The 18,020-nt window shown below is 39.9% G+C and overlaps 1 protein-coding gene across 2 annotated transcripts; it reads left to right on the forward strand.

Moving 5' to 3' along the window:
* Positions 1 to 1,704: 1,704 nt before the first annotated feature.
* Positions 1,705 to 16,277, forward strand: LOC142375116 (histone deacetylase 2-like). Of its 2 annotated transcripts, none has more exons than XM_075459040.1 (14): positions 1,705 to 1,851; positions 5,731 to 5,843; positions 7,449 to 7,566; positions 7,917 to 7,991; positions 8,616 to 8,754; positions 10,092 to 10,233; positions 10,451 to 10,543; positions 10,763 to 10,871; positions 10,959 to 11,099; positions 12,681 to 12,789; positions 13,723 to 13,853; positions 15,324 to 15,497; positions 15,549 to 15,631; positions 15,923 to 16,277. In XM_075459040.1, the coding sequence occupies exons 1-14, from the start codon at positions 1,797 to 1,799 to the stop codon at positions 15,932 to 15,934; spliced, it is 1,494 nt and encodes a 497-aa protein (XP_075315155.1). In that variant the 5' UTR covers positions 1,705 to 1,796; the 3' UTR covers positions 15,935 to 16,277. The 2 variants fall into 2 exon arrangements, with proteins under 2 accessions (XP_075315155.1, XP_075315156.1); XM_075459041.1 differs by having other exon boundaries at positions 15,574 to 15,631.
* Positions 16,278 to 18,020: the final 1,743 nt, after the last annotated feature.

The raw sequence follows: 18,020 nt of genomic DNA on the forward strand, positions 1-18,020 counted from the left end.
CATATTCCTAGAAACTTAAATGTCTTGACTTTCTTTAGTTCTTGTCCATAAATTTTTAACCTAACCTCCTCACCTATCCTTTTCCTCGTAAAAAATAAAGTTTCAGTTTTTTCCACCGACAATCTAAACCCCATGTCAGAGACCAGTTTTCAATTTCCTTGATGGCTTCCTGAATCTTACCTACAATATAATTTACATTTCTGCCCCTTTTCCAAATAGCTCCATCATCTGCAAAAAGTGACTTACCAATATGAGATCCTACTTGTGTATATATATCATTTATCATAATAGAAAACAAAAGAGGACTAATTACACCCCCCTGCGGGGTTCCATTCTCAACTTCATGCCTTCGAGAATATGAATTGGCAACTCGGACTCTGATAGCACGGCCAAACAAAAAATCCTTAATCCAATTATATACGTTACCTCCCAGACCCATATTATCCAGTTTAATTAATAATCCTTCCTTCCACATCATATCATAAGCTTTCTCCACATCAAAGAACACAGCTACAACACACTCCTTGTTCGCTTGGGCTTTCCTGACTTCAGTTTCCAGGCACAAAAGTGGATCTAAAGTACTCCGCCCTCTTCTAAACCCACTCTGATAAGGAGTCATTAATTCATTTTTTTCAACATAGTATGTCAGCCTTTCTGTTATCATTCTTTCCATAACTTTACATAAGTGCGATGTCAGAGCTATAGGTCTATAACTGTCTGGACTGGTTGGATCTTTCCCAGGTTTTCTAATAGGAATAATGACAGACTCTTTCCATATTATTGGCAGCTTCCCTTTCTCCCAAATCTTATTGTACATCTCCAGCAGCTTTCCTAATGCAAATTCACTTAATTTGCCCAACATTATGTAACATACATTATCCTTCCCAGGAGCAGTCATTTTACACTTACTTAGTGCTCTTCTCAACTCTTGAATAGAAAACGGTACATTTACAACACTCTGTGACAAACTTCTTTCCTCATATACATTAGGATGCTCCTCTAACACTTCCTGTCTCCTGATCTTACCTTCTTCTGTCAAATTTTCCGAAGAATGAACTTTGACAAAATTCTTAGCTAGAATTTCTGCCTTCTCCATAGCACCAGTGGCAATTTCCCCTCCTTTCTCTAACACTGGCAGGTTACTCTGCTGTCTAATTCCCCTCATCTTCTTAATCATTCCCCATACTTTATCTAATGGCGTAGTTCTCCCAATACTTGAACAGAATCCTCTCCAACACTCCCTTTTTGCTCTTTTAACAATTTTCCTTACCTGAGCCTGTGCTTTTTTATATTCTAATAAATTGTATACTGAATGTGTTTTCCTTAACTTTCGAAACAGCCTGATTTTACTTCGGATTGCATCATTACATTCTTTGTTCCACCAAGGTACCATCTTAACACATTTACTAAGTTTACCAGTTTTATTCCCAATAGTTTGATTAGCACTTTTAATTATATTTGACGTAAATTGCTCATTTATTTCATCAATACTTCCTGCCATATCTATCTTAACAAATTCACTATCACACAACTTAGCAAACATCTCCCAATTTGATTTAGAAAAAGTCCATCTCATGATACCGTCTAGCTCAACCACATTACTTATATTAAACTTGACTATAATCGGAAGAGTAGTAAGGGATCCAATGAAGCCAGGGGCCAAATAAATTAGCGTTGCCCCCATCGTGGACCCGCCTCGTTCAAGTAGCGCCTCCCATTCTACAACGCTGTGCAGATGTGGTTCTCTCGTCTAATAAAACAAATTAAAAACAACTATTTGTAAAAGTGCTTTAAATATGGCTTACACGACTTCAGGTGGAATCAAGAAGAAGGTCTGCTACTTCTACGACGGTAGGTGACGTTCTGAATTTGTGAACGGGGAGCTCAAACTGATGAGTTTGGAAGGCTAACGTTAGCCACGTAGCTACGTCAGCTAGCTTTCATTTAACACTACACGTAGCCTTCAATCATCAGCAACAGCAGCTAAACTCCAGTTAGCTGGCTGCTAACCTTTATTAACCATCGGTTGAATTGCCTCCACCGTGCTCATTTGTATTGCCCCGAGTGCTAAATGTTATTAAGTGTGAGGCTTAACATATAAGCACCTTACGTACAGATAGCGAGTGGTTAAAAAATGTACACTTCTAATCATTATTGTGTAAGCCATAGTTGCAATCGTGGACCAGGGTCTTTGCATTCGGATATTTCTGGGATTTTGTTTTAAGTCGATACATGAAACTATCGAGGAACTCTAGACCGAAAAAAAAAAAGTTTCAGTGCAATCTGTTGGTTTCCTTAGCTAGGAAATTGTTTTTGAATTGGCTCTATATGAACGAATTGGATTATTTTATGAATAATTATGATTACAATTAATTTAATTCCAATTGGCTTGAATTGGACTTTATTATCTAAGTGCCTTGAGATGACATTTGTTGTATTTGGCGCTATATAAATAAAAATGAATTGAATTGAATAGACCTCAAGTCATTGTTACATTCTACAAACTGAAGCGAAGTTTTGAAGTGTGCTCAGACATGATTAGAGTTGTTTTTACACATTTCTGTTGACTTCAGATTTCCTCCAGTGTTCCTAAATTAGATGAATGTCAGGTTTGTTCACACGTTGTGCCGTACCAATTGTATTTCATTCTTGTCTGTTTGCATCCGGTTTTCCTTTGAATATTCCAGTTGATTGTTCAAAAGTTTTTACTTTAGGTTATGACAACAACAACAGATGCAGCATGTTTTTTTTAAAAGGTTTGTAGGGAGAAGGTTCACATCATTCAACACTTTCACTGAGTAGAAGACTTGTACAGATCCAGTCCAGCAATGAGATTACCTAAAAAGGGATGTGTACGTGTTTCATAGAGTCATGTCTCTTCTTGTTGTATTGCTGGTCCAAAAACTACTACAAACACATCAATGAGCTACACTGTTGCACACACACTATATTTGAATGTGACTCTGTGAAATATAAAGTGACTCGCTGACCACATCTTCACTGCAGCACTGTGTGTTTACCCACCACTGAAAATGATCACCAAGCATATGCATGATCCTTAATGCTAACTCAAACCTACATTTCTCTAAGGCTACGGCTACACGAGAACGAAACGAGGTTTTTTTTGAAAACGGGTACGAAAATTCTTGCGACCACACGGAAACGCGCTGCTGTCCAGACGAGAACGGATGAAAACGATGAAACGATGCAGTACACACGCCGCTGTGTCACGCCACGCTGTGAGACAATAGAGAAGTGTTAAAATTGACTCACAGCGTCAACGTGTGACTGACGCAAAAACGTTTTAGCTGTAACAATGGAAACGAAACGAGGCCGTTTTCAAACTTTCCCACTCTGGAACCCGTTTTCAAAAACTATCGTTTTGGGGTAGTGGGAACGCCGGCTCCGTGTGGCCGCGACAGCGAAACGATAAGAAAAAGTATCGTTTACAGTGAAAAACGTTTTCGTGTAGCCGCAGCCTTAGTCTAAGGTGCTGTTTACACATACCCGGGTATTTTGATAAACGAAGACCTTTCCCTTCGTTTGTGCCTTTCGTTTATACACAAACGGAGTTTTTTCCTCCGAAAACGAAGCTAAAAAAAAACTCCGGCAAAAGTGGAGATTTTTTAAAAACTCTGTTTAGCGTTTGTGTGTAAACTGGTTGAAAGAGACAAAAACAGAGTTTTCAGAATGGAATGCGGAGTTGTCGTCATAGTACAGAGCCCCGCCCCTATCCGCCATGTTGGCAGGATGCTAGCGTGATAACGCCATTCATTGTTTATCTGGCAAGCATGGAGGTACTAGCAGCATTTCTGTTGTTGAGAGCTATACTCGCTTGTGTAATTTTGAAAATTACAGTCATACAATGTATTAAACAACAAAGGCGCATTAGGGCGCGGGCGGAGGGCAGCAATTGCGGAGCTTCTGTAGCTCAGTCTCGCTATCAGTCCACACACGAGCCTGACGCCATATTTTCTTCTTGAAAAGGATCCGGAAGTTCTTCCTGTCAGCAGTTCTTTATTAGGCTTCTGATTGGCTTGTGTGGAATTCTCATTGTTCTAACACTGCCACCGTCAGGCTTGGCGTAATTTAACAGCTCTTGATAGCGTATTTATGCGGATCAATGTAGACGTGTTTTTTTTTTAAAACGGGGCTGTGTGCACCAAGTTTTTTTTGAAAACGAAGGTTAGAAAATATGCGTTTATCAAAATACCCGGGTATGTGTAAACCGCACCTAAGTAGAAAGGGAGTGGCATAGTGTAGTTCTGATCCATGATTTTTATTCACACCAGATCGACTGCCTGTCGGATGACATGGCTCCTCTGCTGGTTTGAAGCCAAAATGTCTCACCAACTGAAACAGCATGATACAATAATAAGAACGGATACTAGTCCTGTTACATCCCAAGATCATGTCCACTGGAAGCTTGGACATGAAAAGTGTTTGTTATGCTTCTTCTGTGGAAATGAAGTAAGCAATGTTGCCACATTAATGTCAGGATAATCAAATATCAATTTATTACTCATTTTCATAAAAATAAAAAAAAGTCGTAAAATCAGTTTTAACCCTGAAAAGTGATGTCAAGAAAGAAGACATAACAAAAAATGTGCACTAAGATAAGAAGATCGGAAGTTCACATTTAGCATGTAAATGTTGGAGCTAGCCAGTGGAGGGGACTTTAACTGAGGACAGTTTTGTTCTAATCGGTATAAAGACCCATCAGACTATTATAGTCGAGTCCAAATTGTTAATCCATGATGTAATTGTGGTTCAGTAGTTTTGGTTTGTACTGTGATTGTTGTGGTTTTTAAGGTTTGAGTGGCTGATGATCATCAACCTGAACTGAGGGTTCTGTGGCAAACAGTCAGTGGTGTGGCTAGTTTTTAGGTGTACCGTGCATGGCAAGAAGCAGGGTGAATTGAAACGCTAACATTTGCATTGTAAATCTCGTCCACCTCTTTGCCACGCTAAACAGCGGTGCTGCCGTCACTCCTGTGATTCCACAACAGGAGGAAACAGCGCTGTGGGACAGAGCAGTCTCTGTGAATTAAAAGGTGGAACAGCGATGGTTTAACAGACATGTGATAGCATAATGCTTAGTGATGGAGCCATTACAAGAAGCAACACGTGAGCACTTAGTACCAGCTGAATAAGATCTCACATGAACCTTGTGGCAGTCGCATCTCTCCTGTTGGTCATTATCAAAACCAGAACTGTTGACTTGGTCTATTTTACATAATTTTAGAACTAGCTTATAAAGTAATATAGAGTATTGTAGTTCAAAATATGTAATAAGCTTTGAGGATTTTTAAGTAATTAAAATATTTGTTTTGAACATCATGTTTTTTTTGTTTGAGAGAGTAATAATGTCATGTTAAGCCTAAAAGATGGTTGGTACTATGAAACCACTGCAGATAAATGGGGCACTGTACCGTTTCTGCCTCAAATGGTTAAAGACAATGTGGAAATAATAATGAATGTTATTTGTGTTTAATTAAAAAAAAATCTGTTTAAATAAACATGAAAGGAGGCATTTATGATTATTAGTCTGGGATCAGATGTTTAGGCCTATTTCTTTCTTATTGGTCAGATGGTAGGGTTATTAATTCAACCGTCTGCCATCTCCTGCACGCAGAGGAAACATTTTTATTTTATTTATTTATTTATTTTTAAAAAAGAGGAAACATTTTTAGAAAGGTGTTATTTAACCTGTCCATATTTCCTTTACAGGTGACGTAGGAAATTATTACTATGGACAAGGACATCCCATGAAACCACATCGCATCAGGATGACTCACAACCTGCTTCTGAACTATGGACTGTACAGAAAAATGGAGATTTATGTACATTTCCAACAACACTGAGTTCTCTAACTACAGATATAAGAAAAAAACCTTTGGAATTACCCAGATATCGCCATAATGGATCGAGTATAAAATGTGGCCTGATCTTCATCAAGGCCAGATTTGGCATGATTAATAAATTAATTCATTCCAAATTAACACTGATGCATAAAGACAATACTCAATGCTATGTTGATCACAGAGGGAAGCACAGATTAAGAGGCATGAATGTTTTGAACTTGCAGGGCTACACAGTGGTTGGCACTGTCACCTGACAGAAGAAGTTGCTTAGTTTGAATCTCAGCTGTGGCTTTTCTGTCTGGAGTTTGCATGTTTTTACTCTGGCTTCGTCCCATCATCCAAAAACATGCATGTTAGGTTAGTAGGTAGTTTTAAATTGGCAGTAGGAGTGAGTGTGAGCTTGCATGGTTGTCTCTGTGTTGTTCTTGTGATGGAGCCATGTTTTGGGAAGCCAAAACATGGCTGCTAATGGCACTTTTGTTTTCTGAGCTTTAGCATTCGAAATGAAAATGCTTTAAAGAAAACAATGTCTAAAAGAAAGGTTTGTCTTGGCAAAAGTCTGACTAACAAAGTAGCTTCCATCTCTACAGCATTAGGCAGCAACGAACTGAAGCAGTGAGTCCCAGATGAAAGTTAAATTCAATGTTGCTCGTAATATAGCCAGAGAAGAGCTGTCATCATTTTGAAAAAGAACAGCTTGTAAATAAGTTTTACATATGTGCATGAATTAATGAAAGAAGTGAGAGAAATCTCAGGTAGACCTCTACTTCCAAAAAAATGTATTTAACTATCAGTGACCTGAAAGGCACTGAAAAATGTGGGTGCATGTAAATGTAGTGGTGTGCCTAAAAGAAAGAGATGGGTTCAGCGTTGTCTTTCATGTCTGCTAAACACAGCAAGTAGCTGGTGAACGCTTACAAATTCAACTGGTAGTGGCAACTTCTATCGGACATTTCCTGTTGCTGCGTGAAAGAATATTAGAAGTTTATTTCCTTCAAAAACCGGTTTCCCTTCAGTGTTTTTGAGATGTTTTGAACAGATATCAGAGCGTGTCAGAGTACATCAGTTGGGTGATGGTGATGGATCTCGCTTTGGTATTTCTTCATTTCAAACGGTTCTTTTTGATGACTCCCTTGTGTTCTCTGTTGGGAGGAGATTATGGTGGGAAGTGCTGTGCACTGCTGCTTTTTTCTTTTATAGAAGGCAATGAACATTTTCCTGATGTGCTTTTATTCTTATTGTGGACCTATGAGCAGTCTTCTACAAGTGTTTTGCTGTTGACATCAGATTCTTTCTTTTAAGTCTTTGGGGATTCATTTTTAAATATGAGTCAATCATTTATGAAAACAGACAAAAGACATTAGTAGCAAGAGCTTTGATTTGTTGGGAGAGGCACCTCTGTGTGTCATACTTCCTGTTTCATCTTCTTCATCAAAATACTTCATATTGTTCCTAGTTTACTCCGTGTGTTTGCCCATTTGTGACTTCTGGTAATTCCAAAGGCTTTTTTTTAACTTTCTCATGCAAGTTTATGTGCTCAAATCCAATTCCAATTCCCCTGAACTGTTTTGTTTTGTGCTACAGAGACCGCACAAAGCCACTGCAGAGGAGATGACAAAATACCACAGTGACGACTACATAAAGTTCCTCAGATCCATACGGCCAGACAACATGTCTGAGTTCAGCAAACAAATGCAGCGGTGTAAGTGTTCATGTCTTCATGGAACTTTTCAGGATGGTACAAAATTAACTAAAAAAAAAAAGTATATTTGTACATGAATATGAATATTATCATCAAATTTGTTCCACCAGTGGTTAAACCAAAGTAAGAAATTATATTTATAAAATTTTATATATATATATATATATATATATATATATTTAAAAAAAAGAATAAATAAATAAATGGAAGGACGATTGTAGTTAGTGGAAACACCCAGTTTGAAGAAAAAGATTTGAAAGTTCTGCAAACCAAACTTTTTTTTATTGATGTCCATTACTATTTTCTCTTTTTTTTTTTTTTTTTTTTTTTTTTTTTTTTTGCTCTTTCAGTTAATGTTGGGGAGGACTGTCCTGTGTTTGATGGCTTGTTTGAGTTCTGCCAATTGTCTGCTGGTGGCTCTGCTGGTAAGACTTGTTTACTAGGAAATCCCATAGCCTTATCTAATACAGGTACCAACGTTTGGTTATATATATTTTTTTTTTTCAGCAGTGGGATATTAAGCTCTTCCACACATGATTTTATTTTTTGTTGAAAACAAAAGCAGTTGAGTCTCCTTATTGTGTTGATGCTTCATACATCTGTACATATCCACAATAGTGGTCAGGGAGAAGATGTCTTTGAGTCACTCAAATGGTGATTCTCTCAGAGGAGGCTGCGGTTCTAAAATCAGGATTTTATTAGAGCGGAGCGACCGTCTGGAAATGCTTTAAGCTGACACGTAGTCTTAACGGGCTGATTTTCAGTCCCAGTATCTGACAAAAGAAACTGAAAAATATGTGAATGAGAGCAGCTTTATTGGGAATTCAGCTGCTTTAATATAAAGTTACACTTAACTGTTTTTACAAAAAGATGCAAAGAGATTTAACTTTGAAGCATGAGCAGAACACCTAGGTACATTTGGGCCTAGTTGAGTGTATGCATGCAGGAGTGATTTGAACCGATTTAAATGTTATCAAGCCATAACATCTCAGTCACTTCCATTTTTCTTTCAACAGAATCTCATCCAAGTTGTTCTTTGTTTTATACAGCTGGCTCGGTGAAACTTAACCGACAGCAGACGGATATTGCAGTGAACTGGGCAGGAGGACTCCACCACGCAAAGAAGTCTGAAGCTTCGGGCTTCTGCTATGTGAACGACATTGTGTTGGCCATCCTGGAGCTGCTCAAGTGAGAGAACTTCCATTGGATTTAATTATACTGTGTGTATATGTATATATTAGGGCTGGGCGTGTTACTCTAGGGTTAACTTGTTAATTATTTAACGGCGATAAATATTTTATCGCGCATTAACGCAGGTTTTATTATGTAAAACTCTGTTGCTGTCTGCTGCGGAACCGGAAAAGAAAGTAATCGGCGGATCCACCAAACATGGAGAAGGGTACGGAACTTTTACTCGGCCATTTTCATGTTAAAGTTCTTCCAGGCGGCGGAGTCGACAGAACCAAAGTCATCTGTAAACACTGCCAATATGCCGCCCATTGACTGGATGCGAGACACTGGTTCTTTTCACAGATGTTTATTAACGCCACATCACCGTAGAACTAAATGTTCACGTAAACAAAGTAAAAGACAACATTAGCTGTTGTAATCATTAAAGAAATAGCATTCTTAGCATTGTCGCTGGTACCAATAAATAATCAAAGTAATACTGGCCACTTTAGCTGCTTCTCAACCAACGGCAGAGTCATTCCCCAGAGGCAATCTGCACGGTCAAAACTAGGATTCTTTAACTTCCACTTCTCCTATGCATCACATTCACACAGTTACAGCAAACACCACGAAGCATGGAGTAATAAAATAAAGATAAACTAGCAGCTAACATCACCGCTACAGGTGTGAAGCTAACCGGCGCTACTTCCTGTTTTACTTGTTTCAACATAAAAGCACGTATTTCAAAATGCATTTAAAAAAAACTCCTGCATTTACAGCCAAGTTGAATTGTCTTCTCAGCGTAGTAGTTCCAGTCTAAAATATCACTTAAAGGCAAAACACACAACTGATAGCAGCAAGTCATTCAAGGAAACAGACAGTGGAGCGAGGCTTCTACATAAAAACTACAGAAAGATGCTGATGTTAAAAGTGTGTTTGCACAACAAATGTTATGGCACTTTCATTCATATGGCAGCACATTTAAAATAAAACTAAATGCTAAAAGCTATACGCTACTTTTGGATTCATTTTTGGATTTTGCGTACAAATGCGATTAATCGGGGAAATCATGTGATTAATTAGATTAAAAATTTTAATCATTGCCCAGCCCTAGTATATGTGTGTATATGTATGTATGTATGTAAATGTTTCAGGTGCTCACCATTTTATCACCCCTATCTTTATGAATACACACACACACACACACACACACACACACACACACACACACACACATACTGTATATCTATTTATAAATATAGATATATCTCACTGAATTCCTGGTGTTTTTCTACAGAGTGAACCACTCTGCATTGCTGGCATTTATCCGAGCTCCGTCTGTGTCCCTTTTCAAGGTACCACCAGAGGGTGCTGTACATTGACATAGACATCCACCATGGAGATGGAGTGGAGGAGGCGTTCTATACCACAGACAGGGTCATGACGGTGTCTTTTCATAAATATGGGGAGTACTTCCCTGGAACTGGAGACCTCAGGGTGAGCTCCAAGCATAGACGAGTCATTAACTTTTCATGAAACTGCCAAACATCAGGGTTGTTGTTAGTAGTAGTTAGTAGTTTTTATCATGGTATTAAAACAGTGCAATGTGATTTTTTTTTTTTTTTTTTACATGTTCTGATATGTAAAGAGGCACGTGCTTGTTGATTTTCTGCATCCATTGTTTGCACTCGTAAAATCTTTGTCTCTACTGCAGGATATTGGAGCTGGAAAAGGCAAATATTATGCAGTCAACTTCCCACTGAGGGATGGCATTGATGATGAGTCCTATGAGCAGATCTTCAAGCCTGTGAGTGGGAACCTTAGAACTTAGTTTTTTTTTTTTTTCTAGTTTCACAGTGGATAGAAGTAGCTGACTGCTGTTCAGTGTTAAGAATGATCGATGTGTCACAGCAGGTATAGACAGACAACAGGATGTCAGGTGCTGAGAGAGGACATCCTCTGCAATCTCAGGCATTTCAGAGAGGGATTTTTTTTTTTTTTTTACGTTACTTCTTTCATCCTGCAGATGATGGCAAAGGTGATGGAAATGTACCAACCCAGCGCTGTGGTTCTCCAGTGTGGTTCAGACTCTCTTTCAGGAGACCGCCTTGGCTGCTTTAACCTCACCATTCGAGGTACAGATAAAGGGCACATAGTCCTTTGGAAATGATGGCTCATACACTATATGGTAAATACCTCAACATCTTTGTCATTTGTACCAGGACACGCCAAGTGTGTGGAGTATATAAAGTCTTTCAACCTTCCGCTGCTCATGCTCGGTGGAGGAGGATACACCATCCGAAATGTGGCCCGCTGCTGGACCTATGAGACGGCTGTGGCTCTGGACACCGAAATTCCTGACGGTTCGTCTCTCATTTCACTTTGATAATCAGTCAAAAATAATATTACTGCTTGGCGATGACCCACAAGCGCAGCAGGTCTCCACCTTGTTTGCTGTAAGAGTGTTTTTTATTTTAATTTTATTTTATGTATGTTATTTTATTTTTATTTTATATTCTTATTCATCTTTCTTTTTTCTGTAATGAGAGCACTGCAACAAGGAATTTCTTGCAAGGGATTAATAAAGTAATTCTGATTCTGATTCTGAGCCTTCTAGGAATAGGCAGTTTCTATTTGAGACTATAGCTATAGATGATTACTTACCTCAAATCAATATGTTGGAAAGGTGGGAGAGTGTTGGACTTAGTTAGAGTTAGTTTTAAACCCAGAGTGTTAGAGTTAGTGTTAAACCCAGAGTGTTAGAGTTAGTGTTAAACCCAGAGTGTTAGAAGGGAACTGTTGCACAAATGTTCTCTCTCGAGCTACACTGTTGTAGGACACACTGGCCTGACATGATCCCTCTTATGCTGCGCCAGATTGAAGATGCAGTTGAATGCCACTGTGAGGCTATTCAGAGCTGGTTCTAACTGTCCTGGGTGATGGGGTCCCACGCAGACAGCAGTAATTCTGTGTGTTCCCACCTGGCATTGCAGTCTGTTCCCAAAACGAGTCCTGAGTGACCCGTTGTTATTGAATGCCAGTTCTCTGCCCTGGATGCAAAAAAAAAAAAGTAGCATGTAGCAGCCGGACTGTTTCTGTAAAATAACAAATGCATTCAATAACTGAACTCATATTCACCTGAGTGGTTTTTGTTGTGGAATAATTTCCCTTCCAGACGGTATGATAGCATGAAGGCGCTTCAGATAAAGGGAGGTTGCAGAGCTCAGTGTCGGCTCCCCTCTGGCACACACACACACACACACACACACACACACACACACTTTTGACTATTGAAATTCCCACAGCTTATTAGCGGACCATGAGCTTTGCTACACAACTGCTTTGTATACACAAATGATATTTTTTAAGTGTGCAGATATTGTTGGAATGCTTGTGATTTGATTGAATCAAAGCATTTCATAATACAACAACTGGAGCCGTATGATCGATGCCAATAAATATATTGGAAGCAGCTCGGCTATAAATCCTGCTGGTAATTCACTGACTGATATTTAAAAAGATATACTTTTTTTTTTTTTTTTTTTTTTTTTGCATTGATAATGGTCCTGATGATCCCATTCAGTAAAACCTCCAAAAACACAATTTCTTCGTTAGTCCCACGGTTTGCTGTTGGAGTTGCATCAGCTGGGCCTTCTCTTTCACTCTTTCACTCTTTCACTTTTACCTTTAGGGAGAGCTGAGTCAGTCTTTTCTGATGAGCATCGTTTTATTAGAGGCTGCTGAAGAAGCCAGCAGGTCTCTTAATGGGATGTTCACTGAACTCACTTCAGTTCTCCTCCATAAGGAATCAGTGTAGGTTATGAAGCCTCACCAAATCATTGTAAAATGTGTGTTAGTTCTGCTTTTTCTTCCATTTTAAGAGTGTAAATCTTCTCTAACTGTGTTCATCATGGTTACTTTCTTCAGTGATGTTTCTGTTGCAGAACTGCCATACAATGACTACTTTGAATACTTTGGACCGGATTTCAAGCTGCACATCAGCCCCTCCAACATGACCAACCAGAACACGCCGGAGTACTTGGACAAGATCAAGTACGTACAAGAAGTCAACGTAGCAGGAGCCCTTTAGCCTGTTCTGAGGCAGTTTTCCCCAGGTGAAGCGTCTGAGGAGTGTCCCTGGCTGCTTTATGCTGTGGGGCTGTAGTGGGCACAGGCCGGGGGTATGACTCTTCTCCTGAAACTCTGAAGCATAATTCACACTTTGGTTTCTCATCACCAAAGGTTTTGATCTTTTTTTGAATAAATAAAATCCAGAAACTAAAGCGCATCATATTTTCTTCGGTCATTACTTTTCATAGACGCTGTATATTTTGATGAGTTTTAAAAGCTTTAATTAGCTTTTTATGTTTCTATTTTGCTGTTTGTTATTGATTATATGATTTTTTTTTTTTTTTTTTTTTTTTTTTTTTTTTTTTTTTTTTCACTGCTTTGACATTTGAGTTGTCTGGATCCAGGTTTTCTGTTAGGCTGCGGCTACACGGAAACGTTTTTCACTGTAAACGATACTTTTTCTTATCGTTTCGCTGTCGCGGCCACACGGAGCCGGCGTTCCCACTACCCCAAAACGATAGTTTTTGAAAACGGGTTCCAGAGTGGGAAAGTTTGAAAACGGCCTCGTTTCGTTTCCATTGTTACAGCTAAAACGTTTTTGCGTCAGTCACACGTTGACGCTGTGAGACAATTTTAACACTTCTCTATTGTCTCACAGCGTGGCGTGACACAGCGGCGTGTGTACTGCATCGTTTCATCGTTTTCATCCGTTTTCGTCTGGACCTGAATCTTTACAGCAGCGCGTTTCCGTGTGGTCGCAAGAATTTTCGTACCCTTTTTAAAAAAAAAAAACCTCGTTTCGTTTTCGTGTAGCCGTAGCCTTAGAAACACTTTCACACCTGAAAGGAAATGCTGGACATGTAACGTTTGATCAGCTGTTTACAAAGCAAAACTGATGAGACTGTTGTTTTTCAGGCAGCGGCTGTTTGAGAACCTGCGGATGCTGCCTCATGCGCCGGGGGTTCAGATGCAGGCGATCCCGGAGGACGCCGTCCCAGACGACAGGGTGGACGAGGACACGGAGGATCCTGACAAACGCTTGTCCAGTAAGACTCATCTCTTGTATCCAGTTAAGCTGTGGGCGTCACAAATGAAAGAAGAACTAACTGCTAGTTCCCCGTCACCGTGGCAACTTTAACCCATTTAGGCCGGGAAAGCATTGCCGCATTTCTACCTTTAAAGCCGGGGACGCTGTTGCGTTATTAAGGCCGGGAAAGCGTACACGTCTTTTTTCCTGTATGTAGAAAACATGGCTGTTATGCTGGTTAACCTCATCCCAGCACTTCTGTCACCTGAAAATCTGGTGGAAAAAGAAATTAGAGGAGTAAAACTCACCTGCAGAGACCTGCTGCACTACTTCAGAGTGAGTTTACGTTATATACTCGGTACACTGAGTTTGTAAGAATCACACCTTTCTGCTACATCAGGGGTCTGCGAGCCGCATGCGGCTCTTTCATCCTGATGCTGCAGCTCCGCGTGGCTTGGGAAAATAAATTTAAAAAGTATCCAATTGAAGTGTATTTTTTTTTTATTGTAGTTCTAAATTGGAAGATTATTGTGATCTTGAAATATTAAAATAAATTTTATATATATATATTTATTTATTTATTTATTTATTTATTTATTTGTCGCTCAAAATATGAGTCACACTCGCCCAAAGGAAAGCCGGTATATGTCGGCTAAAACGCTGTACATTTATCGAGACTTTCAACCCCAGGTAGGCCAAGTATGGAGAAATGTAAGAAAATAAAAGTATCTGAAGAAAATTGGTGCAAAACAACCCTTATACAGGAAAAAGGACGCGTACGCTTTCCCGGCCTTAAAGGTAGAATAACGCAACAGCGCCCCCCCGGCTTTAAAGGTAGAAATGCGGCAATGCTTTCCCGGCCTAAATGGGTTAAATACCCGTTTGTGGCACCCGGAGAGAGTTTGAGCTTTCACATTTATCAAATCCACGGTTGCTGTTAGAACACTGCAGAGCTTTATTTGACAGAACTGAAGCGTTCTGCCACCATGGTCCATGGAGCATAAGGGAACTTCTGTTCACACACAGACGGTAAACTGACAAACACTGAGCAAGTTCCGCAGAATGGAAGCTTGTGATTGAGCTCAGTCTGGATCTGTCCCCTCATATCTGCAATGCCAGTTTCTAAAAATGACAATTTAGCTGCGGTTATGATGCATCGATGTTGCATTACTAACAGATTTGTAACAAGACGACTGTCAAACAGTGAGAACCTGCTCAAAGGTCAATGAAGGGAAGGATCTTGGGCAGCATGTATATGGATAGGTGGACAAATTCAAATATCCAGCAGATCATAATATCACCAGTCACTCCTTCCAAAGAGTACGTAAATACAATAACCAAATAACGATATGGATGAAATGTTGCCATGAAATACCATGAACAGATTAAACCCGATAAATAAGGCGTCAGAGGCCATTAAAAAGTCGTGTTGCAGTGGACAGGCTGTTTCCAGGGAATGACTCATCAGACCATGTGGCTGTGATTGCAGTTCGTGCCACGGATAAGAGGATAGCCTGTGATGAAGAGTTCTCCGACTCAGAGGATGAGGGGGAAGGAGGCAGGAGGGATGCAGCCAATCACAAGAAAGGAGCCAAAAGGCCCAGGGTGGATGAAGAGAAGAAGGACGGAGAAGAGAAGAAGGACGGAGAGGAGAAGAAAGCCGGTTGGTGACTGAAGCTGACACCAGATGAAATGTTGTTGGTGTGATTTAAAGGGTTGTTGTTGCTCTGCCACCCCAGACATAAAGGAGGAAGACGACCCAAAGGACAGCAGCTCGGAGAAGATCGACTCCAAGAGGTGATTTCTTTCTGTTGCTGTTGTTTCCGATTGTCAGGTCACATGAATCATCTGTCCTGTGCACGAGCTGTTGGCGTCAGTGGAAGAGCTTCCATGTGACGCAGTGTGTCTGTGGCAGGGACAGAGCTGCCACCTGCCACCTGCCACAGGTGCGCCTGGATGCTGTTCAGGCTGACAGCTGCTTAAACTTTTCCACTTTCCTTTCAGAAGTCAGGTGTTTGCTGCTCTTTTGACCAGATAAAAGGTTTTGTTTGACGAATTGAACCGTTTCTTTTGATTTTCCCTCGGCAGCGTGCAGACTGAGCAGAGCAGTAGTGCCTGAAGCCCCCACGTACGGCTCAGCTGGTGCCGTCCACCTTCAAGCATCCAGCCCTTCCCTCAGATGCTGTCAGGAGCATTCTATTTATTATCACTTCATTTTTTTTACTTGTAAATCTGTGAACTGTCTGCCTGTGTGGTGTGTCAGCACTACTACTTGATTCTTTTCTGAGAATTTGAACCATGTGTTTCCAATGTGCTTGATCTTCTGAAGGAAACATGAGCTCATTCATTTTAGGAAATAAATCTGTAGAAGAAATTACAATATGAATGGTTGAAATTTGATATTTTGCATTAATGAATAAAACTTTTTGTACTCTTTCCATGAGATGAGTGCTTCTGAAACTCTTTGGGGCTTTGTGTAATAGAAAGGATCAGCCACATGGAGGCGCACTGACCTCAGATGTCAGCACAACGTCCTGAGCCAGGCAAAGAGGAGAGGGATGTAATGCATATCAACATGAGTGATTTAATATGCATAAAGCCACCATTGTCGGTTGGATAAGAGTAGTTCCTACAGAATAACATCCAGCCTTGTGACGGGGAACAAAAACTGCCCTGTCCTGTTCTCTCAAACACAGTTCAGCTGTTTAACTTCCCCATTTTGGTACCTGTTATCGCAGATGAGTCATGTTTGGCACCATATGACACAAAAGGGGAAGCTGTAAAGAGTGTGTCCAACTTTGGTCCTTTCATTACAAACTTTTTTGTACAAGAACACAAACATTCCAGGATTCAGCGGTGCTGTGCCAGCTTGGTTTCAACACTTACTCCCTTAAGTCGTTTCCTGTCATGCTTTCTGTGTGTAACACCAGCTCCACTAAGAGTCAAGACATCCGCTGCATTAACCTAAAACTGAGTATGAAGGCCATCGATACACTATACATTATATTATAAGTAGGGCCGGGCAACGATAAAATGTTTAATGTAATTAATCACATGATTTCCCTGATTAATCACGATTAATCGCATTTGTACGCAGAATCCAAAATGAATCCAAAAGTAGTGTATAGCTTTTAGCATTTAGTTTTATTTTAAATGTGCTGCCATATGAATGAAAGTGCCATAACATTTGTTGTGCAAACACACTTTTAACATCAGCATCTTTCTGTAGTGTTTATGTAGAAGCCTCGCTCCACTGTCTGTTTCCTTGAATGACTTGCTGCTATCAGTTGTGTGTTTTGCCTTTTAAGTGATATTTTAGACTGGAACTACTACGCTGAGAAGACAATTCAACTTGGCAGAGTTTACAGATGACTTTGGTTCTGTCGACTCCGCCGTCTGGAAGAACTTTAACATGAAAATGGCCGAGTAAAAGTTCCGTACCCTTCTCCATGTTTGGTGGATCCGCCGATTACTTTCTTTTCCTGTTCCACAGCAGACAGCAGCAGACTTTTACAAAATAAAAGCCTGTGAGCAACAGACTTTTACAAAATAAGCCTGTGAGCAGCAGACTTTTACAATAATAAATAAAAAAAATTTAAAAATGCGTTAATGTGCGATAAAATATTTATCGCCGTTAAATAATTAACAAGTTAACGCAATAATAACGAGTTAACTCGCCCAGCCCTAATAATTGGTACTAAATAAGTGCATGGCTTTTATACAACGCGGTGAAGGGTTGTGGTTGGATGTCCACATGTATTTTATTCAGCTGCAGAGTATTACTTTGATCAGTGAACTGTCCGTATGAAATAAGTATGTACACTTCATCCACATACCTTGTACTTATATTCTAATATAGTTTGGTCTCCCCAACTTAATTGAATTGCAGATTTGATATTTTAGGTGGGACGGCTTTTTCATCTTGGTGGCATTACTCGTGCCCTCATAAAGAAATGCTCTGAAACAAGCCGTTTCAGAGCATTCTGTCTGTAAAATGTTCAGCCGTCACATAGCTGCTGTATTGGGTGTCTGCATGTTTTTAGCCACAAAGTTCAGCTTTTACGACACCACTACTGTTTGGATGAAAATAAGTGTTTGGACCCCGAGTTATGTCAAAAAGCACAGAGTAAGAACTGAATTACAGCCGAGTTCAACTGTGGGATACACAAATAACAGTAGATGCAGC

Source organism: Odontesthes bonariensis, chromosome 24, assembly GCF_027942865.1.
Source record: "Odontesthes bonariensis isolate fOdoBon6 chromosome 24, fOdoBon6.hap1, whole genome shotgun sequence".
NCBI classification, from domain to species: Eukaryota; Metazoa; Chordata; class Actinopteri; order Atheriniformes; family Atherinopsidae; genus Odontesthes; species Odontesthes bonariensis.

Coding starts and splice junctions, on each gene's coding strand:
- LOC142375116 (XM_075459040.1), top strand. CDS start 1,797: ATGGCTTACACGACTTCAGGTGGAATCAAGAAGAAGGTCTGCTACTTC. Junction 7,992..8,615: donor GTCTGCTGGTGGCTCTGCTG/GTAAGACTTGTT, acceptor TGTTTTATACAG/CTGGCTCGGTGAAACTTAAC. Junction 10,234..10,450: donor CTGGAACTGGAGACCTCAGG/GTGAGCTCCAAG, acceptor TCTCTACTGCAG/GATATTGGAGCTGGAAAAGG.